General features: G+C 44.0%; 1 protein-coding gene across 1 annotated transcript in view; it reads left to right on the plus strand.

The window, feature by feature from the left end:
• The first annotated feature begins 22,167 nt into the window (after nt 1-22,167).
• LOC148539663 (uncharacterized) overlaps nt 22,168-26,513 on the plus strand; it is a 130,772-nt gene continuing 126,426 nt past the window's right edge. Inside the window, exon 1 of the mRNA XM_088450986.1 lies at nt 22,168-22,218. Within this exon, the coding sequence (XP_088307112.1) occupies nt 22,168-22,218 (51 nt within the window). The remainder of the gene's footprint in view (nt 22,219-26,513) is intronic.

Raw genomic sequence — 26,513 nt, forward strand, 5'->3', positions numbered from 1 at the left:
ATAAATTAGGGGTGTGCACCGGACACTTTTCGTGTTTTGTGTTTTGGTTTTGGATCTGGATCTTTCTTCGTGTTTTGGATCTGGATTGGTTTTGCCAAAACCACCCTTCCGTGTTTTGGGTTCTGGGTTTTGTGTTTTGGATCTGGATTTTTTCTTAAAAAATAAAAAAAAAACGCTAAAATCACATAAATGGGCCTTTTTTTGTTCCTACGCTATTAATAACCCCAATAACATTAATTTCCACTCATTTCCACTCTATTCTGAACACCTCACACCTCACAATATTGTTTTTAGGCCAAAAGGTTGTACCGAGGAAGCTGGATGACTATGCTAAGCGACACAAGGGGGCGGCACAAACACGTGGCCCATCTAGGAGTGGCACTGCAGTGGCAGACAGGAAGCCAATCAGCGTTATGGTGCCCATTTGCATGTAGCACGAACCCGGGAGATCCGTGCTACATGTATCTGTGTGATTGGCACAGAGTAATGACAGGTCCGTGAGACCCATCTGTGCTGCTGTGGTAAAAAAAAAAAAAAAAAACCTGTGTAAAAAAAGAAAAAAATGGCGTGCACCCCCCCAAAAAAGAGCAACCAGCCCCGGGCATTAGTAACCCAGTGCTGGGTGTGCTTAAATACAGGGGACAAACGACGTAGGGGTCCCCTGTACTTAAGCACAACCAGCACCGGGCTAGTCAGAACCAGCGCTGGTTGCCAAAATACGGGGGACAAACGACGTAGGGGTCCCCTGTATTCTGCGCAACCAGCTCTGGGCTCTGATCCAGTCCTGGTTCTGGAAATATAGGGGACAAAAAATGAGTAGGGTTCCCCTGTATGTTCCAGAACCAGCACTGGACTTTTTCTAGCGGGGGGCTGATGCCACAGCCAGGGGAGCCCTTTCACCGGGCCCCCCAGCCGCAGCATCAACCCTGACCGCTAGTCAGCCCAGGCCGGGGATCCCTGGAGAGCTGGGGACCCCCCCAATAAAGGGGTCACCCTCTCCAGGGCACCCCAGGCCCAGGCTGATAGCCCGGGGCTATCCCCGCCACCCCTGGTGGCGGTGGGTGGCGGGTTGATTGTGTGGTGTGGTGTAAATAAAGAATATCAAACATTGTCTTTACAAGTAGAACTGCAAGTCCCAGCTAGCCTGCCCCGCATGCTGGTACTTGGAGAACCACAAGTACCAGCATGCAGGGCATTAAGGGCCCACTAGTACCTGTAGTTCACCTGTAAAAAAAATGTTTAAAAAAACACAGGACACACACACCGTGACAGTATAAGTTTATTAAACATACATACACACACACACATGTACACATACTCACTTATGTAACCTGTAGCATCGGTCCACTTGTCCGGTAAAGTATCCCTAGGGGACCTGTGAAAAAAAACATACTCACCATCTCCTATGCGAGGTTCTGTCCTCTTCGTTCCAAAGTAGGCATCCCCGGACTTGGCAAAAAAAAAAAACGAAAACGCGATCCACGAACTTAGTACCGTTCTATAGAACTTAGTACCGTTCTATAGAACGGTACTTCCCGAATGAGAGCTTAGCGGCGGGGTATCACCATGGAAACCCCGCTGCTAAGCGTTCATTGGCTGAGAGAGGTCATCTCCCGTCTCTCAGCCAATGAACGGCTCCCTCCATTGTAGTCAATGGTGGGAACCGCAGGGTAAACTTTAATAACCTTGCGGCTCCCACCATTGACTACAATGGAGGGAGCCGTTCATTGGCTGAGAGACGGGAGATGACCTCTCTCAGCCAATGAACGCTTAGCAGCGGGGTTTCCATGGTGATACCCCGCCGCTAAGCTCTCATTCGGGAAGTACCGTTCTATAGAACGGTACTAAGTTCTATAGAACGGTACTAAGTTCGTGGATCGCGTTTTCGTTTTTTTTTTTTTGCCAAGTCCGGGGATGCCTACTTTGGAACGAAGAGGACAGAACCTCGCATAGGAGATGGTGAGTATGTTTTTTTTCACAGGTCCCCTAGGGATACTTTACCGGACAAGTGGACCGATGCTACAGGTAACATAGGTGAGTATGTGTACATGTGTGTGTGTGTATGTATGTTTAATAAACTTATACTGTCACAGTGTGTGTGTCCTGTGTTTTTTTTAAACATTTTTTTACAGGTGAACTACAGGTACTAGTGGGCCCTTAATGCCCTGCATGCTGGTACTTGTGGTTCTCCAAGTACCAGCATGCAGGGCAGGCTTGCTGGGACTTGCAGTTCTACTTGTAAAGACAATGTTTGATATTCTTTATTTACACCACACCACACAATCAACCCGCCACCCACCGCCACCAGGGGTGGCGGGGATAGCCCCGGGCTATCAGCCTGGGCCTGGGGTGCCCTGGAGAGGGTGACCCCTTTATTGGGGGGGTCCCCAGCTCTCCAGGGATCCCCGGCCTGGGCTGACTAGCGGTCAGGGCTGATGCTGCGGCTGGGGGGCCCGGTGAAAGGGCTCCCCTGGCTGTGGCATCAGCCCCCCGCTAGAAAAAGTCCAGTGCTGGTTCTGGAACATACAGGGGAACCCTACTCATTTTTTTCCCCTGTATTTCCAGAACCAGGACCGGATCAGAGCCCAGAGCTGGTTGCGCAGAATACGGGGGACCCCTACGTCGTTTGTCCCCCGTATTTTGGCAACCAGCTCTGGTTCTGACTAGCCCGGTGCTGGTTGTGTTTAAGTACAGGGGACCCCTATGTCGTTTGTCCCCTGTATTTAAGCACACCCAGCACTGGGTCACTAATGCCCGGGGCTGGTTGCTCTTTTTTTGGGGGGGGGGCACGCCATTTTTTTCTCTTTTTACACAGGTTTTTTTTTTTTTATTTACCACAGCAGCACAGACGGGTCTCACGGACCCGTTAGTGCTCTGTGTCAATGACACAGATGCAAGTAGCACGGATCTCCTGGTCCGTGCGTGCATCTGTGTCATTGAAATACACAGCAGCACAGACGGGTCTCACTGACCCATCTGTGCTCTGTGTCACTGTCAATCACACAGATGCATGTAGCACGGATCTCACGAGTCCGTGCTACATGCAAATGAGCACCATAATGCTGATTGGCTGAGAGCCGTGACAGACGGCTCTGTCAGCCAATCAGCACTTTGCCCATTAAAGGCAAAGGCATTTTTTTTTAAATGGCCGCTCGAGGCAAAACCTCGAGATCCGACAGCAGATCTCGAGGTTTTGCCTCGGGAGAGGGATCCGGGGCAGACAGGGAGATCCGAGCTTGGGCTCGGATCACCCCGGATCCCCGAAGTTCGGGTGGGTTCGGTTCTCAGGGAACCGAACCCGCTCATCCCTAATATAAATAAACACAATTTGTATACATACACAATTGCAGCAGTGTCATAATTTGCCACTCCTGTTGATTGCAGAAATCAGGTCACATATCATACAAATAGGAGCAGCACTCATGCATCATTACCCTAACCATTGTATAATAGGAGGAAGGAAATATCCATCAAGAGCAGCTCCCCCCCCGCTCCCACATTCCCATCCCCTGCAGCACACCAGAACATAGTGTAGAACTCCACCCTACCTGTATACGCAGCTGGGATTGGCATCCTCATATCCAAGTCCTCACATAATATAGTGTTCCATAGTTTTGAAGCAGAATATCTGTCATTTGTTCATTCCAAAAACACCTTTCATCTACCTTAAACTAGGTGCAAAAGATACCCCATAATCAGGGGCTGGCTGGCAACTTTTAGCCTGGGGGGCAAGTCCAGGGCACTGGCCTATAAACAACAGCTTATTCTTAAATAGAGATTGCGCAGACCGACCGCGAGAGTGTGTCCTAATCAATGGCTCAAATAGGGATGTTTGTTTCAATACATACACTTAAATAAAACATTATAAGAGGAAAATAAAATGGTGAATATTTCTCAGAAACAGAGACAATATAGGGCCCCATTTAACAACAAAACAGAATACCTTTAGCACTTACTTAAAGAGTTTATGGTCCTCTTTCAGTATCTAACAAACAGCAGTAAGACACATTCCCTAGCCCCAGTATGTCTCTGCCTCATTCCCCCAGACCCAGTGTGTGTCTCTCACTCATTCCCCCAGATCCAGCGTGCGTCTCCCAGCTCCACACCCCCAGACCCAGTTTACATCTCTCAGCCCCACTCCCCCAGACCCAGTGCAGTGCCCCAGTATGCAGTGCCCCAGTAATGCGCCTTATGCAGAGCCCCCAGTAATGCCCCTTTATGCAGAGCCCTCAGTAATGCCCCTTTATTCAGAGCCCCCAGTAATGCCCCTTATGCAGAGCCCCCAGTAATGTCCTTAGTAGTGCCCCTTATGCAGTGCTCCCAGTAATGCCCATTATGTTGTTCCCCCAGTAATGCCCCTTATACAGAGCCCTTTATGTTGTGCCCCCAGTAATGCCCATTATGCAGAGCCCCCAGTAATGCCCCTTATGTTGTGCCCCCAGTAATGCCCTTAGTAGTGCCCCCAGTAATGCCACTTATGCAGAGCCCTCAGTAATGCCCCTTTATGCAAAGTCTCCAGTAATGCCCTTAGTTGTGCTCCCAATAATGTCCCTTTATGCAGATCCCCCAGTAATGCCCCTTATGTTGTGCCCCCAGTAATACCCCTTATTTTGTGCCCCCAATAATGCCCCTTATTTTGTGCCCCCAGTAATGCCCCTTATGCTGTGCCCCCTCCCAGTACAGAACATGCCCCACTCACATGTCTGTGCAGTACTTACCTCTAAATAGATCCAGAGCAGCAGGTGCAGGCTCCGCTCATCGCGGGCAACACAGGTCACGTCATGACGTCACCCGCGCGCTGCATCACTGTGAACGCTGGCCTCTGAGACCTTCAGAGACCACTGTTGCCAGCCTGTACTGCCCGATCGGAGCAGTGCTCCGATCGTGGCAGGGATGTGGGCCGCATGCGGCTCACAGGCCAGCTATAGCAGATACATTGACAAACCTTCACTAAATTGGGCTTATGTGGGAATGCCCCATTACACCCCAGCACTTTGTTATAAGTGTAGATGAGCTCAAACTGTGTATGACTCTGCATCATCCATTCTTGCATGCACTCAGTTCGCACACAAGATATGCCTCATAAACACGTGTAACTACAACTGGCTGTGACTGAGCTGCTTTACTTGCTGGATTTGTGTGAGTCACGGAATTGCACCTGATGCTGCATCTAAATGCAATAACAAATGTCCAATTTACTGTAGAGGGTGGAGAACACACATTAATGGAGGTGTTTCCATCTTAGCAGTTGTGTCCAGTACCATTTAACTTGGTTTTAAATGTGTATTAAAGTGATGGTGATTGGAAACTGTTCATATGCACACATAAATCAATATGTGTCCGAAAAACAGAGGTGCCCAGTAGTAAAGTACTTAGAGGTTAGTAAGCCCACTATGCATAACCAATGCACATACCAGAAATCGTACTTTATATAGGTTTATTGAGGTACTGGACATCAAGAATAATCCTCAATCTCAATTAGTGGAGGATCAACCATGGATAAGATGATTCATTAGACCTCAAAGACTGTTCTGTCCTCACTATATGAATCCCTTTGATCTATATAATTATATAGACATCATAAACACTGCAACTTTAATAGTCCAATCTAGATGTGAAGTTCTGAAAGTTCTGGTGTTTATTGTAATAGTATAAGATAATGGTAAAACTGTAACACAAACAGTGGAATGCAATTACAATATGCAACTGATATAATGCAATACAAACATAAAACATAACATAACTAAATTGTCAGCAGATCTAATGATGGCAGATATAGATTAGAGCTCTTACCATTGATGCTGTGCAGAGGGGAGGAATATATGCATCTCTACTGACCATGTGAAAATCTAAAATGTAGCCCTCCTATCCTCTACCCATTGTGATTTGGGTAGCTCACTACAGGGGCCTGAAAGGTTCAATTTTAGCTGAACTAGGCTGGCCACTACATGGAGTTTGCACATAAATAAATGCCTAAAACAAACCATTATGCTGAAGGCATGACAAGACATAAACGCTATAAAAAGGGAGGCAATACAGTTTATCTGGCTTTTATTATAAAAGACAAATTAAAAATTAGAACCAGCTTATCTGTGTGTGATAAAAGTCCTAGATGTGACTCTTCTTTTGCCCCTGAAGATACAGGACAATGAGTAAAAGGAGAAAGGCGAAATGACCAATGCCATCAAAACAATGAGAAGTAACAGCAGCACTCCTACCATTTGTGTTTCTCCTGTGTGATTTTATCAGGGGACTGTATCAATATATATACAGTATAGGGGTGAGCGGGTTCGGATTTCTGAAATCCGAACCCCTCCGAGCCCCCCCGATCCGAGTCCGATCCGAGTCAGGCTCGACTTTTCCCGCCTGACTCGGATCTGAAATCGAGGCAAAACGTCATCATCCCGCCTTCCGAGTCTCGCGGGTTTTGGATCCTATATAAGGTACCCGCGTCGGCGCCATTTTCTCACTCGGCTGTGGACAGTGAAGAGGGAGGGTGGGAGTTAGGGCTGTGTAGTGTAGTGTAGTGTAGTGTAGTGCTGCTGTTGTCCACTACTTCAAAGTCCATAGGGGCTGGCTGTGTTGTGCTGTGCTGCTGTTGTTAATTGGGGCTGTGTCCACTACTTCAAAATCCATAGGGGCTGGCTGGACTGTGTTGTGCAGTCAGTTCTCCATAGGGGCTGTGTCCACTCCAAAGTCCTATGCAGTGTCCCAGTCCTAAAGGAGTGCTGTAGTGTTGTCCAGGGGGTGCTCTGTCCATCAGGGGTGCTCCCCCCAAGTGCTAAAAAAATAATATATTTTCTGTGTTTGTGAATTGTGTGCGCAGTAGCCGCACGTGCATCAACAAAGTAGTGCCAAGCGTGCGCCTGTGTCATAAGTAAAGGGCCGGCTGGCTTGACCGTTAAAGGGTGCTGTAACCCCCGAAAGTACACTCCAGTCCAAACCAAAAAAAAATTATTTTCTGTGTTTGTGAATTGTGTGCGCAGTAGCCGCACGTGCATCAACAAAGTAGTGCCAAGCGTGCGCCTGTGTCATAAGTAAAGGGCCGGCTGGCTTGACCGTTAAGGGTGCTGTAACCCCCGAAAGTACACTCCAGTCCAAACAAAAAAAAAATTATTTTCTGTGTTTGTGAATTGTGTGCGCAGTAGCCGCACGTGCATCAACAAAGTAGTGCCAAGCGTGCGCCTGTGTCATAAATAAAGGGCCGGCTGGCTTGACCGTTAAGGGTGCTGTAACCCCCGAAAGTACACTCCAGTCCAAACCCAAAAAAAAATTATTTTCTGTGTTTGTGAATTGTGTGCGCAGTAGCCGCACGTGCATCAACAAAGTAGTGCCAAGCGTGCACCTGTGTCATAAGTAAAGGGCCGGCTGGCTTGACCGTTAAGGGTGCTGTAACCCCCGAAAGTACACTCCAGTCCAAACCAAAAAAAAAATTATTTTCTGTGTTTGTGAATTGTGTGCGCAGTAGCCGCACGTGCATCAACAAAGTAGTGCCAAGCGTGCGCCTGTGTCATAAGTAAAGGGCCGGCTGGCTTGACCGTTAAAGGGTGCTGTAACCCCCAAAGTACACTCCAGTCCAAACCAAAAAAAAAATTATTTTCTGTGTTTGTGAATTGTGTGCGCAGTAGCCGCACGTGCATCAACAAAGTAGTGCCAAGCGTGCGCCTGTGTCATAAGTAAAGGGCCGGCTGGCTTGACCGTTAAAGGGTGCTGTAACCCCCGAAAGTACACTCCAGTCCAAACCAAAAAAAAATTATTTTCTGTGTTTGTGAATTGTGTGCGCAGTAGCCGCACGTGCATCAACAAAGTAGTGCCAAGCGTGCGCCTGTGTCATAAGTAAAGGGCCGGCTGGCTTGACCGTTAAGGGTGCTGTAACCCCCGAGAGTACACTCCAGTCCAAACCAAAAAAAAAATTATTTTCTGTGTTTGTGAATTGTGTGCGCAGTAGCCGCACGTGCATCAACAAAGTAGTGCCAAGCGTGCGCCTGTGTCATAAGTAAAGGGCCGGCTGGCTTGACCGTTAAGGGTGCTGTAACCCCCGAAAGTACACTCCAGTCCAAACCAAAAAAAAAATTATTTTCTGTGTTTGTGAATTGTGTGCGCAGTAGCCGCACGTGCATCAACAAAGTAGTGCCAAGCGTGCGCCTGTGTCATAAGTAAAGGGCCGGCTGGCTTGACCGTTAAGGGTGCTGTAACCCCCGAAAGTACACTCCAGTCCAAACCAAAAAAAAAATTATTTTCTGTGTTTGTGAATTGTGTGCGCAGTAGCCGCACGTGCATCAACAAAGTAGTGCCAAGCGTGCACCTGTGTCATAAGTAAAGGGCCGGCTGGCTTGACCGTTAAGGGTGCTGTAACCCCCGAAAGTACACTCCAGTCCAAACCAAAAAAAAAATTATTTTCTGTGTTTGTGAATTGTGTGCGCAGTAGCCGCACGTGCATCAACAAAGTAGTGCCAAGCGTGCGCCTGTGTCATAAGTAAAGGGCCAGCTGGCTTGACCGTTAAAGGGTGCTGTAACCCCCAAAGTACACTCCAGTCCAAACCAAAAAAAAAATTATTTTCTGTGTTTGTGAATTGTGTGCGCAGTAGCCGCACGTGCATCAACAAAGTAGTGCCAAGCGTGCGCCTGTGTCATAAGTAAAGGGCCGGCTGGCTTGACCGTTAAAGGGTGCTGTAACCCCCGAAAGTACACTCCAGTCCAAACCAAAAAAAAATTATTTTCTGTGTTTGTGAATTGTGTGCGCAGTAGCCGCACGTGCATCAACAAAGTAGTGCCAAGCGTGCGCCTGTGTCATAAGTAAATTGCTGGCTGGCTTGACCGTTAAAGGGTGCTGTAACCCCCGAAAGTACACTCCAGTCCAAACCAAAAAAAAATTATTTTCTGTGTTTGTGAATTGTGTGCGCAGTAGCCGCACGTGCATCAACAAAGTAGTGCCAAGCATGCGCCTGTGTCATAAGTAAAGGGCCGGCTGGCTTGACCGTTAAAGGGTGCTGTAACCCACAAAGTACACTCCAGTCCAAACCAAAAAAAAAATTATTTTCTGTGTTTAGCCGCACGTATATATCAAATCGATATAACATAAATGGAGGACCAAACTTTCTCCGATAAAAATAAAATAGAGAAAGATCAAGAACCACTTCCTCCTAGTGCTGAAGCTGCTGCCACTAGTCATGACATAGACGATAACATGCCATCAACGTCGTCTGCCAAGGCCGATGCCCAATGTCATAGTAGAGGGCACATACAATCCCAAATGGCAAAGTTCAGGAAAATGACCTTGAAAAAGACATTTAAATCAGCTGAAGAGAAACGTAAACTTGCCAATATGCCATTTACGACACGGAGTGGCAAGGAACGGCTAAGGTCGATCCCTAGTATGTTCATGACTAGTGGTTCAGCTTCACATGACGATGGAAGCCCTCCTCCCACTAAAAAAATCAAAAGAGTTAAGCTGGCAAAAGCACAGCGAAGAACTGTGCTTTCTAAGAAGATATCACAAATCCCCAAGGAGAGTCCAAGTGTGGTGGTGGTTGCGATGCCTGACCTTCCCAGCACTGGACGGGAAGAGGTGGCTCTTTCCACCATTTGCACGCCCCCTGCAAGTGCTGAAAGGAGCACCCACAGTCCACTTGCTGATATGCAAATTGAAGATGTCACTGTTGAAGTACAACAGGATGAGGATACTGGTGTAGCTGGCGCTGAGGAGGAAGTTGGCGAGGAGGATTCTGATGGTGATGTGGTTTGTTTAAATCAGGCTCCGGGGGAGACAGTTGTTGTCCGTGGGATGAAAAAGCCCATCACGGTCATGCCTGGGCAGAAGACCAAACATTCCACCTCTTTGGTCTGGCAATATTTCTATCCAAATCCGGACAACAACTGTCTTGCCATATGTACCATATGTAAAGGTGAAATAAGTAGGGGTAGGGACGTCAACCACCTAGGAACATCCTCCCTTATACGGCACCTGCAGCGCGTTCATAAAAAGTTACTGTCAAGTTCAGAAACTTTGGCTAAGACCGTAAGCAGTCCAGGGACACCTAAATCCCGTTGTCCTGTTGTATCCAAGCGCCTGCAAACCACACCGTCAACTCCCTCCTCGTCAATTTCCTCCTTAGTCAGGATCGGAAGTAGTCCTGCAGGCCATGTCACTGGCATGACTGACTCTCCTATCCGGGATTCCTCTGGAGGATCCTGCATTGCTACGCCTACTGCTGCCGCTGCTGCTGTTGCTGCTGCTGCTGGGAGTCGTTCATCATCCCAGAGAGGAAGTAGGAACACCACTACTTTTACTAAACAATTGACCCTCCAACAGTCCTTAGCGAGGAGGATGAAGTACGACAGCAGTCATCCTGAAGCAAAACGTATAACTGAGGCCTTGACTGCTATGTTGGTGTTAGACGTGCGTCCGGTATCCGCCATTAGTGCAGTGGGATTTAGACAATTGATGGAGGTAGTGTGTCCCCGGTTCCAAATCCCGTCTAGATTCCACTTCACTAGGCAGGCGATACCGAGACTGTACAGAAACGTCAGAAAAAGTGTCCTCAGTGTCCTGAAAAATGCCGTTGTACACAATGTCCACTTAACCACGGACATGTGGACAAGTGGAACAGGGCAGACTAAGGACTATATGACTGTGACAGCCCACTGGGTAGATGTATCACCTTACGCAGCAACAGCAGCAGCGTCACCAGTAGCAGCATCTCAGAAACGCCAGCTCGTTACAAGGCAGGCTACGCTGTGTATCACCGGTTTCAGTAAGAGGCACACCGCCGACAACCTCTTAGAGAAACTGAGGGAAATCATCGCCCAGTGGCTTACCCCACTTAGACTCTCCTGGGGATTTGTGATATCTGACAACGCCACCAATATTGTGCGGGCATTACATCTGGGCAAATTCCAGCACGTCCCATGTTTTGCTCACACAATAAACTTGGTGGTGCAGAATTTTCTGAAAAGCGACAGGGGCGTGCAGGAGACGCTTTGGGTGGCCCGAAAAATTTCTGGCCACTTTCGCCATTCAGCGACTGCGTGCCGAAGACTGGAGCGCCAGCAAACACTCTTGAACCTGCCCCGCCATCACCTGAAGCAAGAGGTTGTGACGCGGTGGAACTCAACCCTCTATATGCTTCAGAGGATGGAGGAGCAGCAAAAGGCCATACAAGCCTATACATCCACCTATGACATAGGCAAAGGAGGGGGTATGCACCTGACTCAAGCGCAGTGGAGAATGATTTCCGTGTTGTGCAAGGTTCTCCAGCCCTTCGAACTTGCCACACGTGAAGTCAGTTCAGACACAGCCAGCTTGAGTCAGGTCATTCCCCTCATCAGGCTTTTGCAGAAGCAGCTGGAGAAAGTGAAGGAGGAGCTAAGACGGAGCGATTCCGCTCGGCATGTGGGACTTGTGGATGAAGCCCTTCATTCGCTTTGCCAGGATTCCAGGGTGGTCAATCTGTTGAAATCAGACCACTACATTTTGGCCACCGTGCTTGATCCTAGGTTTAAAGCCTATGTGGTGTCTCTCTTTCTGGCCGACACAAGCCTGCAGAGGTGCAAAGACCTGCTGGTGAACACACTGTCAGCTGAAGCGGAACGTGACACGTCAACGGCTCCTTCTTCATTTTCTCCCGCAACTGGGGCTGCCAGGAAAAAACTTAGGTATCCTAAGCAACCCGCTGGCGGTGATGCAGGGCAGGCAGGACCAAGTTTGGACATCTGGTCCGGACTGAAGGACCTGGCAACAATTTCTGACATGTCTACTGTCACTGCATATGATACTGTCACCATTGACAGAATGGTGGAGGATTACATCGGTGACAGCATCCAAGTAGGCATGTCAGACAGTCCATACCTGTACTGGCAGGAAAAAGAGGCAATTTGGAGGCCCCTGTACAAGCTGGCTCTATTTTACCTGAGTTGCCCCCCCTCCAGTGTGTACTCCGAAAGAGTGTTTAGTGCAGCCGGGAACCTTGTCAGCGAAAGGCGTAGGAGGTTGCTTCCACAGAATGTGGAGAAGATGATGTTCATCAAAATGAATTATCAGCTCTTCCAGGGAGACCAGCCTCCAGAAGGTACAGAGGGACCTGTGGTGGTGGATTCAAGTGGGGACGAGTTAATACTTTGTGAGGATGAGGATGTACACACTGAAGAGGGTGAGGAATCGGTGGATGAGGAGGATGAGGATGACATCTTGCCTCCGTAGAGCCAGTTTGTGCAGGGACACATTAATTGCCAGCTTGTTTTGTGGGGGCCCAAACGAACCAATCATTTCAGCCACAGTTGTGTGGCAGACCCTGGCTCTGAAATGATTGATTTGTTAAAGTGTGCATGTCCTGTTTATACAACATAAGGGTGGGTGGGAGGGCCCAAGGACAATTCCATCTTGCACTTCTTTTTTTTCTTTGCATTATGTACAGTTTGGGGCCTAGTTTTTCTAACTGCCATCCTGTCTGCCACTGCAGTGTCACTCCTAGATGGGTCACGTGTTTGTGCCGCCCACTCGTGTCGCTTAGCATAGTCATCCAGCTACCTCGGTGCAACCTTTTGGACATGAAAACACTATTGTGAGGTGTGAGGTGTTCAGAATAGACTGGAAATGAGTGGAAATTAAGGTTATTGAGGTTAATAATAGCATAGGAGCAGAGAAACCAACAAATTCTGTGATTTTAGCTGTTTTTATGCTTTTTAAAAAAAAAATACAGATCCAAAACACAAAACCCAGAACCCAAAACACGGAAGGGTGGTTTTGGCAAAACCAATCCAGATCCAAAACACGAAGAAAGATCCAGATCCAAAACCAAAACACAAAACACGAAAAGTGGCCGGTGCACACTCCTAATACAGTATATAACATATTAAAATGTACAAAAGTGACACTGGAAAGAAAAATGCCCTGAGGTCCATTTATACCCATTACCTGCAACAACATTTTTTTTTTTAGGAACAAATATGGAAACATCATTAATTAAGTGGATAGACCATAAATAATAGTAGGCATGACTACAGTATATATTCCTATAACAGACTGCAATTCCACAATCTGCACTTTAAAACATAGAATTGGTATAAGCTCCTGCGTATGGTCAATTGCTTATGGCACATTTGTCAAAAAAACAAACAAACAAAAAAACATATGTGCTTTACCTCAATAGTTGCATTGAATTAAATGGCTTGTATGTTACATAAAATGCACACCCACTATGTGCAATATCTCTAAATACGTGCCCATTTCATTTATTTAACAGATGCCAGAACTGTTTTCCAGTGGTACTTGGATTTTATGTGTATTTGTAAATTGTTAAGTTAGAAGCCAATCAGAACTGTTTCCATCTTCCTTTGTTTTAATTTGATATTCTCCTCTTCCCATCAGGTTGTATTGACAGGCTTTCTCTTATGCTCAGATTGGTGTCCATTCAGTGATGAGCTTGCACTGGCTGGGTCATGACCTCTTCTCTTATCTGGACAGCTCTCAGTTTCATGAATATTTTTTTTTAGCTGCGGGGTGTTATTAATAGAGTACTGAAGAACAAAGGGATGAAGCAATGGGAGACAAAGCAATATATGAAGTTTCCAGTACTAGCACAGCTTATGGGCTACATAATTCAGATTTATATGTTATGTGATGTACTAGGCTTCTGAAACTGAGACTTTAATATCAGGTGACAGTGATATAATGCTGTTACAAAAATGAAGGGTAGTAATGATATTATAATTCATTTTCTATATTGTAATAAATACACATATGAAGCTGGCATTCTACTTCAGTAAGACAATAAATGACCCGATGCCCTCCTGGGTGTTTAGGAGATACAGTCAATGTAATAGTATAAACAAAAGGCGGCACTCTAAGTAAGAAATACACACCAACAACTGTGTCAAATCTTGTTCAACGTTTCAGTCCAGATGACTTTTATCAAGAACACCATATTGTATTCACTTTTAATAAAAAGCAAACTCATATATGTAAAACCAATAGAACCTGCAGTAACCCCTCAGAGTAAAGAAAGATTACCAATTAAGAGGTGTTTGTATTTAAAAACAGATTCTAGTGATCCAAGTTTCATCAAGATGCCTATAAAAAGGGGAAAAAAAACACCTGTAGCAATGAGGCCATAGGAAATATGGCAGCAGGAAGTTTGACAATACTCCCCACGTACCTAAGATATGCAGCATTCAACCAGCTAACTTAAAAGGCCCAGGGGGCAGAAACAGAGGAGGCTCAGCAGATTTGTGAGATACCGCTGAGCTTGCACAGGCCTAGGTTCTTCTGTGGGCAATTAAACCTCAATGCAGTATCTGATGGCAAGGTCAAATTGATGTTCCACCTCACTCATAACAACTTAATGAACCTGTATGACCTCGTTGAGCCAGACACTGCACGGTCACATGACATATTAAGCTTGCACAAGCTGCTGACTGTTCTGCATTTTTTTGCCATTGGATGCTTCTAGTTACTGCCCTCTACAGTGGTGGGCAAATCTCAGGCAATGTTCTTCCATCATCTCACCTAGGTCATCACAGCCATGAAGAGGTGTCCTTTTTGAAATATTATAGTTCCAATCCGTTCTCTACCTATCTGTCCTCAAATGCAGATGTTCAAAGTTGTACGTAAACCCGGTGGTTTGCGTTCAACTCCAATATTTGAAAATCTACTTATGTGCAGGATATGTACTGTACTGCACATGTGAAGATCTCATTCTGGAAGCTCAATGGCAGTGCCCAGATACCGCAGCCTGATTGACAGACTGTGGTCGTCCCAGAAAACGGTTTCATGTAGGTCCATATTCTTGGCATGCTGAAGCCAGTGACTCCGTCCTTGTATGCAGCTTCACTGGCTTCAGTAACCTGAATGTTATCAAATGACCGATGGTCACACAGAGTGATCCAATGCTGTGTCCTTAGATGCAGCTGCTGATCGCAGAAGCTGGCAGGAGACATCTATTTGCACAAGACACATCCTGCAGCATTAGCATATTATTGCACAGTTGTGGAATAGCGTGCAACTCTGAATCAGAACTATACTACTCATCACTTGAGCTACATGATCTGCAGCAGGGGAAACAGTGGGTGCTTGTGGTTGCTGGCTTGTTGCTGTAGTTTGTGGTGAGATATCTAACAAGTGAAATCGGTGTGACCCAGGCACACAAGAACTATGAAACCCAATATATGTTTCTGAAAATCCCCACAATATCTATTACAGTAATTAAAGAAAGGGGGGTGCTGCCACGGACATATTTATATGAATAGAAAAAAGCAAAGAGAAAAATTTAAATATCCAAAAGTGGTGCACTAGAGAATCATTGTATTAAAATATAACTTTTATTGTTAATGAATTAATAACACAGTATTCAATAAAAATGAAAAAACAATGAAAATTTGTTAAAAATAGAAAGAATGTGACAAAGTTCGAAATTTGGGAATAAAATAATATAGCGGCGCCCTTGCGACCCCACCAGATATAGTATTAAGGCTGATTATAGGGCGTTTTTGTGTCTCTTTGTTCTATATCTGTATCTTACACAGACCGTTACATTTAATTAATTTAACGGTCTGTGTGATATACAGATTTCGTACTTTGTCACATTCTTTCTATTTTTAGCTAATTTTCGCATTTTTATTGAATACTCTGTTATTAATTCATTAACAATAAAAGTTATATTTTAATACAATGATTCTCTAGTTCACCACTTTTGGATATTTAATTTTTTCTCTTTGCTTTTTTGATATCTAAGAAGTGTAAAGCATGTCTTCCTTAGCACCATCACCAAGGCCTTCAGCTGGATCTGCTGTTGTCGCGGTGTTCTGATATCTGCTGGATCTGTTGGGAACAAGAGGTAAATATGTGTTTGCTGATAATTGTTTGTTAACAGTATTGCATCATGGTATGTTTTTTTTAAGTAGATGCATAATGCAAAGGTAGTTGTCATTTCTAGCAAAGTATACAGCTGACCAAAATGTTTCATAGTACAATTAAATCTAAAACATTTTGAAATGATAAAAAAAAAAATAAGTCTGCATTTTGCACCAATATAAATGACCATTAAATAACTCAGAAACTTTAGTCTGAATTTTGCAACAAAAGAAAAATCAAAAATTGCCCTTTTAAGTAAAAGTTGCATTTGTGCACTTGAGTTTTAGGAAGGAATTCACCAATTGCCTTCGCAGTAGCTGGATGTCTGCATCATTGCATCAGCGACTGGAGGAGGTGTCTGCTGTTCCAGAGGAGTGTGCACCATTGCTGGAGGCGAGGCAACAGCACTGATGGACCTACAAAAAATATTGAAATTAACATTAGTCTTGTCTATATGTATCATGTTGCTACTATACTTACTACATTGTAAAATATAATTTACCTGACACCTCATCCACCTCAATAATGGTTGGCTTGGTTTATATTTTTATTTTGCAGTTCTGTGAATAAACAGCAAATAAGCATTAATGTAAGCAAAAATAAATTGGCATTAACTCATTTGATATGGGGGGGCACCTTTTTCCTTGTGTGTGCAGAGGATTAATTTAACATGTATGTGTAACACTTGTATTCAAACAATTATAAAGTGAGTATAGATAACATTATTTATTCTCACCAGAGCATGAAGGGGCATCAGGATGATGGACATTGAGTCCCTGGACCACTTTGCCTGGAATGGTGCCACGCAAGGGTTCATCGTATTTAAGGTAGTCCATTAGTAGAGGGTATCCACTGCCAGTCTGCCTTGCAACCTTTTTCTTCTCTGCCATTTTGGATTTAACTTTTCGCTTGATGGCGGAATTTTTCTTTTTCTGCTTTATGTGCCCTACGGAATGCACTGTCTGCACAATACCCAGCTATATTTGTCTCTTCCTGATACATTCCTCCTACATTGGTCAGTATATCACTCCTTTATACACTTCTTGCGCTAACTTCAAAATCTGGGACACACACTTTTACAGACTAGTAAATCTCTTAATTGAGTGTGTACATACACCACTATACATCATCAATACGCATATAAGATGTACTATGGGCCTGAGTCACATGCATCCACAGCCACTTGTATATGAATAAAAGACATTGATCCACTGCACTCTCCACTATTGTATCCTGGGTGCAAATGGCATGTAAACACTTTGTTCCAAAGACTGTGCATATATATATAATTATATATATATATATATATATTTAAAAGGATCACCTCAGCCACCCCCACTATATAACTTATAAAGTAGTAAATAGTATCAAGAAAAAAAATTCCAACAAAACAGGAGGGAAGAGAGAGAAGGGGAAGAGAGAAAGAGAGATGGGAGAAGGGGAGAGAGAGAGAGAGAGAGAGACGGGGCCATGCAAAAGAGAAATAGGTGTTTGAGAGAAGAAAGAGAGATTGGGAAGAAGAGGAGATGGAGTAGAAAGAGAGAGAGCGAGAGGGGTGAGAGATAGGCCAGCGGGATGCGCGGCCAAATGATAGATGATATCTGCAGATATATGTTAGGTGTGTACCCAGCTTTACCTTGCAGCATTTTTTCCACACCTGCCTAAAACGTTCACACAGTACTGTATATATATCGCACATCCTTGCAATAATTTGTCCTCCTTAGCTAGAGTCCTTAATTAAACCAGTTGTATTCTTATGCCAATGAATCCACTTATTTGGATGGAGAGATGGAAATATAGTTCAGTAGGAGTTCATCCCAGTGGAAATTTATTCTCTTAGGACAAAACTTAAAAACCTCTAATGTTCTTTTAGATCCTGCAATTAGACCCTCATACCAAAAAAACAACAGAGGTCACTTATTGTATGGTATTTTAAAATAATTTATTCATGTTTGTTTTTTTATCATAAAAATATGTTACATAGCACTCACATTAAGTTTAACCCCACTTATGGTGTGTTGCTAAATGGCTTTCTGTCTCAAATTACTGAAGGGTGTGAGCTCTCAACAGTGGCATCACCAAATAGTGGTTAAGCCTGCATTTTACCCTATGGCTTTTGTCTTTAATACAACTTCATCAGGGGGTAAATCTTGCAAAAATAAATGGGTGTCTTTCAGGAATGATCTTATAGGAAACATGCCTTTATATTATGTTAAATATGAATTATAAACATGGAACAAGCATGTTTCTATTCAAATAAATATGGTTTCATTACAAAAGAATCACAAATTGGAATAGTAAACTATAATCATATTACGTCTCCAAAAAAAGGACATCATACATACAGTACCAACAAATGAAAATGTATCTTACTATTATATAAACATATCCTAAAAACAAAAAAAAATCCATGTAGAAAAATAAGTGCCTACCCCCTCTGTTACTAGAATGATTGTCTATTTAAAAGGTTCTCTTTTCACCTGTAATGTATGTCCACCTCTTAATTTATGGGGGAAGGTAATTAAGCCCACTCTTAAAGTGCCCATACATCTGCGTCGGATCGATGTTCAGCGATCTGTCGCCGGATCACTGACATTTGACATGTCAAATGTCCCTGATTTGATGATCGCGATCATATTTTGACCGCGATTGTGAAATCGGCAAAATCATGTTGGATTTCTGCGATCCTGCGATGCCGGGTTGCAGTATCGCAGCAATCCGTCGCAGATGTATGGGGCCCATTAGTCACTCTTACCTTTAAACATATCTTCCCTTCCTGGATTTAACCGCTTGGTTTAAACTATGATTGAAATGGCCCTTTAACTGCTATAAACTTAATAATATAATATAAATGAATGCCACAGTCCTTCCAGATCTCGCCTGGCGCTCAGATCTCGCATTATTGAACCAGTAGTGTGGTAAAATGTCAACATTCTGAACATGTTGCAATTCTGAATGGATGTGGTCTGCATTTAGACCATGTCGACTTTATGATGTTGATATAATGAATGACGACATTCTGAATGTTAATATGTCATACCACATCCATGCCTGCAGCACTTCTCTCGATCAAAGTGGATTTAATAGGCAGATTAGAATAAATAAAAATATGTTCTTCAAGTGCAGATTTAATTTAATGTACCAGGGAGAAGATGTCTTACTTGTCATACAGTATGACATCTATTGTTATATCTGTGAAGGGATGTTTGTATATACTGTATTATGTCATACCCAGATTGGAGCAATACTGTGTGCTTCTATTCTGGATATCAACATATAACAACAATGTAACTTTATGAACAGAACAGATGCATAAAAAAAACAAGAAGTGACAAGTTACGGCAGACAGTCTAAAATAAATAGTGTTATATAAATACCACACTCCTCATCATAGATAAGTGCTCAACATAACAAAAAAACCCATCAATGCTGACTATAAATACAAGTCCAGTCTTTGTGGAGCCTTCCATACTTTGGGCCTGATTCAGAGTTGTACGCAAACTTGATGGATTGTGTACAACTTCATTGTCGACAATCAAAATATTGACATTGAAAATATAAGTTACTGCACATAGCGTACCCTGCAGTCAATAAATAGTCAGGTGTGCAAGCTTTGCTTGTCATTTATTTAGCGCAACTGCACAGGGGATCAGCACTATCAGGCTTGTCATTTATTTAGCGCAACTATCAGGGTCGTAACTAGGGTAGTGCAGCCTGTGCCATGGCACTGGGCACTGCAGGGCAGGGGGCGCTGTTTGGGCCTGTCAATTTTCTGTTTATTATAATTCTCACTTGTAGCTTCCTCTTATTTCATCCCCAGCATCTCCTGGTCTCCCCTATCTCTTCCCTGGCCCTTCCCCATGAGGCTATGACCCTTTTTTGGGTGCGATATTACCCTATTTGAAAATGGGGGGTGCCAATGCTCTCTCTGGCACAGGGCACCAAAAAGACTAGTTACGGCTCTGTCAACTATGAACGGGATTAGCAGCCGCAGCTATTACAGCCATAGCAAGTTATGTATGGTGCAGCACATAATGGGCTGCACCATACATAGGGGGGTGACAAGGATTTAAAAAATGTGATATTTAGGGACATTTGACTGTATGGCTGGCTTTCTCTGATGATTGCGGATGTGCAATGCTCTTCCCTCAGTAGGCAAACTGTGGCAGTCCAGTTATTGTGGAACTACACATGCCAGCATGCTCTGCCAAAATTCAACATGTCCTAATAGCAAATGTGTTACAAGTTACACTGTTGGTATACTATTGGCAATGAGGTTGATACTACTGTTGATATGATCATTGCAATCAGATTTTGGAAATGCTAATTGCAATCAGAATGCTGATATGCTAATATTTTAATTTCAACAATCTGAGTGCAATTAGCATATTAACAGTAGTCTCAGTCTCATTGCTATAAGCATACCAACAGTAGTATCAGTGTTATTGCTAGTAGCACACCAACAGTAGGATCACAGAAATTGCTATAAATAATGTTAGAAGGGTGCAGGAACATTAAATCCATGTTTACTTTATTTGATTAAAATAAAATAACAAACTGACCATAGCAGTTTACATTTAGGTCAAGGCCTATACTATTTACTAACTATTACATTTTAGTCACAAAAAAAAGGATAGTTTTATCGCGACCAAAAAACATATAGCAACTTTCATTATTATCGGACATATGTGATTGACATTGATAGACATATATTAAGTTAGTATCAAGTTAGTATTGCAGTTAGAAGGTGCCAGTAAGGTTGGGAATGGTGGTATTGCTGTAGTGTGTGCTTGGGGTCAGTGGTATTGCTAGAATATAGTTTATGAATGGTGGTAATGATGCAGTGCGGGGCTGGGAATGGTGGTATTCGGCAGTGCAGGCTTGGGGTCAGTGGTATTGCTAGAATATAGTTTATGAATGCCAACCTTGCAGAGCTTCAAATGTGCAGTGAAAACCCACCTGTTCATCAAAGCGTACCATTCCACCACATAACCATGTCACCAGGTCGCTCTCCCTCCTGTCTCACCCATCTCTACCTTGCCTACTTCCTGCACTCAGGTACCCATCTGCACACTCATGCCTCATGTCATCTGTCTGTCTCCCCTCTCCCCTAGTTTGTAAGCTCCTAGGAGCAGGGTCCTCCTCCCTACTGTCTCACAGCCCTCTTCTCTAGCACTTCAATGACAGCCTTCAGCTTCCCAGCTGTATTGTGTATGGAGAATTGTGGTGCTAATTGTTACTTGTGCTCTGTTTTTATTTTTGTTACTGTATTGTAATGTTCTGTGTAATTTGTACTGTTTTACTGTTGATGTATGTACGGCCTTGCAGACCACTTATGGCACCCTATAAATAAAATTTTATAATAATAATAATTAATGTTGGTAATGCAGTAGTGTGGGTTGGGAAAGGTGGTATTGCTGCAGTGCGGTGCAAGAAGTGGTGGTGTTTCTGTAGTGCAGGATAAGAAGCAGTGGTATTGCTGTAGTGCGGGATAGGTGTATTACTATATGGGACAATGTGACAATGTGTGTTTTCCTTTGGGGGCCAATATGTGTTTTTTTCTGTTAATGTGGGAGAGGGAAGTATTTTCAATCGGGGGGGGTGGTAGCTTTACTAGGGGGCACTCCACAAATTCTCACAGAGGGTGTGCTGGTACACCCTGGTTTCTCTTACTTTGTAAGTAATAGATTGTATTTATTTTGATCCTTGTTGCCAGAATTACTTCTGTGATTGTCATATATGACATCGAACTCATATTAGAGTATAGACAGTGTGCTTCTTTATTGGAGAACAACATATAACAACAACATAACATTATGAACAGAACGTATACATAATATGAATCAGGAAGTAACAGGTAACAAGGTCTAATATATATTTCCATCGGACAGTCTAAAACTTTTAGTGCTATAAGCATCACATCTATATGATGTGTATGAAACCGATAGAATATTACCGACATGCATGAAATAGTTGTTTCATTATCTGTGTGCAGTTTTTATGTTCTCCCTGTGTTTGCATGAGTTTCTTTCCTTTGTTCCACATTAGCATAACTGGCTTCTGCCAACATGGACATGTGGGTTTATGTGGTAGGTAATTTAGACAGTAGGTATTGGTGCAGAGACTGAATGATTCAATATTCTGTCTAATATGGTGATGATATACAAATACATGGTACTGTGATAATAATATTGATGATAGTAGAACGAGCAGAGCCCCTTTAGGGCAGCTGATGTTATTCACTGAAACACAGACAGCCTCCAGTTCTCTAGCAGCAGCCTCAGGTGGCTAATTTCTGGGATTAAAAGGACCTGACCCCGATGGGGAAAGAGGAGACTTTGACCTCTAACCGTCGAGTGAAAGAAGAGAAGGTAAACACCACTCTGTACTGTACTGTGCCATCATTTGGAAATGAGAAGATGGAAAGGCTTGCAAAATGCCATATTTGGTATAAATACTTAACAATGACATGGTTTCCCATTCTTCTCTGTACAGTGTGTTCTACAGGCCTGCTGCATGTACAAAGCTTGGAATTGTTTGCACCAAGATTACATTATGTTTAAAGTTGCTGAAATTGCCCTCAGATATATTTTAGCAATCCCCAGAGACTCAGATGTTTTACTCCTGTGCACTATGGATATAGTCTAATTGTGTCAGCATTGCTTATATAGTATACTCTGGAACATATTTATTTTCTGTCTAGATTTACTCCTTATTTAGGAATCTAGGGAAATATTATTAACATAACTAAGTAATGTACACAATGGATAAGAGAATATACCTGCCACAGAGAGGTCGATGTATTGGAATTGTTTGATGCACCAGTTACTTGCAATAAAGATGCACCAGTTGCTTATACCTCTTTTACACGAGATCTAAAACCAGTGTTAATCCGGGTAGCTCCCTGGTGTAAAAGGGGACAGGGTTGGATTCCCGGGAGGAGTGACCCAGCAATCCAACCCAGGTAACTTGCAGGGTTTAACACGGGAATGACCCGTGAAACCCTGCAGTGTAAACGGCGCGATCCGGGTCATGATGACTTGGAGCACGCTGCATGCCTGCCGATTTGCCAACTTCAGTGGTGCTTGGAGATGACGTCATCTCCAATCGTCCACTTCCACGCAGGAAGAGCCGGGTCACTGCAGACCTGGCTCCGGTTTAAACAGTGCAGACTCTGGAATATACTGGGTCGGCGCTGGCTAAATTCTGGGTCAGATCCGGTTTGGGACACTGTTCCAACCTCTGGGTCAGACCCGGAATTTGGGTATAAAAGCGGTATAACAGTACCTTAGAAAACAAGGTCTTTATATTTTATACATCTATGATAAACATTCTGGTATTGATGCAGACAAGTTGGTTTCATTAGTAAATCCTCCTCTTCAGCACTGATTATTAGTTTTGTTTGGGTCAGGGGTTACCTCAAAGGATCCATGATGTATCGCATTTGCAATGCATCATGAATGCATTGAAGATCTAACCCTTTAACCATACTAAATAACTCACTCCAGAAATGTGGAATTGGTGCTGAACACAAAGCCATCCCACTAGCACCAAATCCCAAATATTCGACTTTATAATTATTGTCAGGATCACCACTCCCACACCCTCACCATTCCACTTCCTGCAAGGTGCGAACCTGTGTATTCCTGTGTATACACCTACTGTAAAATATCAGGATATATGCAGAAATATCACAATTTGATTGGTCTGCATATTTCTGTCAACTGACCCTGATTGGCTAATTATGTAAATACAACCAGGTGTGTTTTATACTGTAATTGATTCTATGGGTGAACTATAAATATCTTTGACAAAATGTGTTGAATGTCCTCCCTTGCAGTGCCATCTGCTGCTGTTGCTGTTAATTTCCTGCTTGTAGCTCTTTGGATGATCATTAGGGCAGTTTTGCATACATATTAGAATGATTGCAATCATTGTGGTTCTTGTGTATCTCCAATTTCAACAATATTTTTCTCTGTAAAAAATGTAACTGGTTTTTATGAAAACAGCTTTGAAAAGACCCTGATGATTATCTATTAAATAAAGCGCCTAAGGTCTGTCTAACCCAAGCCCTATGCCATCCCCAATCACAACTCTCATTGGCTGCCTGCCAGGACATAGCTTCCTGCCACCTTCCCTCACAGCTCTCATTGGCTTCTTGATAGGACACAGCCCCCTGCCATCTCCCTTCACAGTTCTCACTGGCTGCCTGCCAGCGCAGTGCACCCTGCCGCATCCCCTCACAGCTATTTGCCACACATCCAATCCCTCCTGATTTCCACCTCCACTGACAGTAGACACCAATCAAACCCCCCCACAATTCACCCTGCTCCCACCTTCAGCTGCTTTGCAAGTCTAACCAAGCAGGCTGGCAGATCAGCCAGAAGTCTGCTAATGCTGAGTGGAGTCTCTGTGCACTGCCTGGCAGTGCCTCAGAACTGTTGTAAGGAAGGACCTTAGGGGCACCTATCATTCACATATCAATGAAATCTATAGCCATTGATAATACATTGATATATTTTCTGAATCGATAATGGCACTGCTTGTGCTTAATTAGATAAAAAAGAGAGAAAAGAGATGAAGATAGACCTTTTCTTAGCCATGGGAACTGCTAATCGTATCAAGTGAAATTGCCACCAGAAAGGAAGTTAGACGCCCACTGGAGCAATCACAAACCCATTCACAACTGCGTACGCATACAACTATACACAGAATATACGCAAGAACGAGGAATTATAACGGCTATACAGACTGGCCACGGCAGTAGCGACGCAGGCGCCATGTTTAACTACATACACGATCGCAGCTGGTGGCAGATAGACGCCCAAAAAACGGCCATACACACCTGCGTTTTTCGAACCATGCCCTGTTGACACCTCCAAACAGTCCCTTTCTGTCAATCACTTTGTGATTACATTCTCACTGAGAGCAACATTGCATAGGTGCCTTGACACATGCACAGTGCGAACACAAAGCATGCACAGTCGTCTGATAAATAATGGCTCAGTTGCGTGAACATCGGCATTACGTACACACCTGAATCAGGCCCTTTGTTCATTCAATTTAACTGGTACTTGCTACACCATGAGCGATATCTTATTTTTCTAATTGATGTACTGTACTTGGCTATTCCTAACTATTACAATAAGAAGTTGCTGTCATCAAGAATAACCAATTACCCCTCACTGTATATTATATATCTAATTATGTACAAGGATTTATTTATGCCAAGTGTTCACACTTTTTGCATGTTGTCTTTAGTGCTGTCTGGCTTGTTTTGTTATCTCTTTCTCTCTTTCCTCCTGTCTTTCTCTTTTCTCTTTCCTCCACTCTCTCTTCAGCGGTCCTCCACAAGCTTTTTCTCAACCTCTTTATTCTCCTCTTACTCCATCTCTCTCCTCCCCCTCATTTGTATTATCAGCACTGTATTTATTAAACATATTTTCCTTAGCATTACCCATCTTTTGTTCTATCTTTGCTATAGTACTTTTTATGATGTATCTATATATATATATATATATATTAGGGGTGAGCGGGTTCGGATTTCTGAAATCCGAACCCCCCCGAGCCCCCCCGATCCGAGTCCGATCCGAGTCAGGCTCGTCTTTTCCCGCCTGACTCGGATCTGACATCGAGGCAAAACGTCATCATCCCGCCTTCCGAGTCTCGCGGGTTTTGGATCCTATATAAGGTACCCGCGTCGGCGCCATTTTCTCACTCGGCTGTGGACAGTGAAGAGGGAGGGTGGGAGTTAGTGCTGTGTAGTGTAGTGTAGTGTAGTGCTGCTGTTGTCCACTACTTCAAAGTCCATAGGGGCTGGCTGTGTTGTGCTGTGCTGCTGTTGTTAATAGGGGCTGTGTCCACTACTTCAAAGTCCATAGGGGCTGGCTGGACTGTGTTGTGCAGTCAGTTCCAAAGTCCTGTGCAGTGTCCCAGTCCTAAAGGGGTGCTGTAGTGTTGTCCAGGGGGTGCTCTGTCCATCAGGGGTGCTCCCCCCAAGTGCTAAAAAAATAATATATTTTCTGTGTTTGTGAATTGTGTGCGCAGTAGCCGCACGTGCATCAACAAAGTAGTGCCAAGCGTGCGCCTGTGTCATAAGTAAAGGGCCGGCTGGCTTGACCGTTAAAGGGTGCTGTAACCCCCGAAAGTACACTCCAGTCCAAACCAAAAAAAAATTATTTTCTGTGTTTGTGAATTGTGTGCGCAGTAGCCGCACGTGCATCAACAAAGTAGTGCCAAGCGTGCGCCTGTGTCATAAGTAAAGGGCCGGCTGGCTTGACCGTTAAGGGTGCTGTAACCCCCGAAAGTACACTCCAGTCCAAACCTAAAAAAAAATTATTTTCTGTGTTTGTGAATTGTGTGCGCAGTAGCCGCACGTGCATCAACAAAGTAGTGCCAAGAGTGCCCCTGTGTCATAAGTAAAGGGCCGGCTGGCTTGACCGTTAAAGGGTGCTGTAACCCCCGAAAGTACACTCCAGTCCAAACCAAAAAAAAATTATTTTCTGTGTTTGTGAATTGTGTGCGCAGTAGCCGCACGTGCATCAACAAAGTAGTGCCAAGCGTGCGCCTGTGTCATAAGTAAAGGGCCGGCTGGCTTGACCGTTAAAGGGTGCTGTAACCCCTGAAAGTACACTCCAGTCCAAACCAAAAAAAATTTATTTTCTGT

The sequence above is a fragment of the Taudactylus pleione genome, unplaced genomic scaffold (assembly GCF_031769625.1).
Source record: "Taudactylus pleione unplaced genomic scaffold, aTauple2 ptg000022l, whole genome shotgun sequence".
Classification (NCBI taxonomy): Eukaryota; Metazoa; Chordata; class Amphibia; order Anura; family Myobatrachidae; genus Taudactylus; species Taudactylus pleione.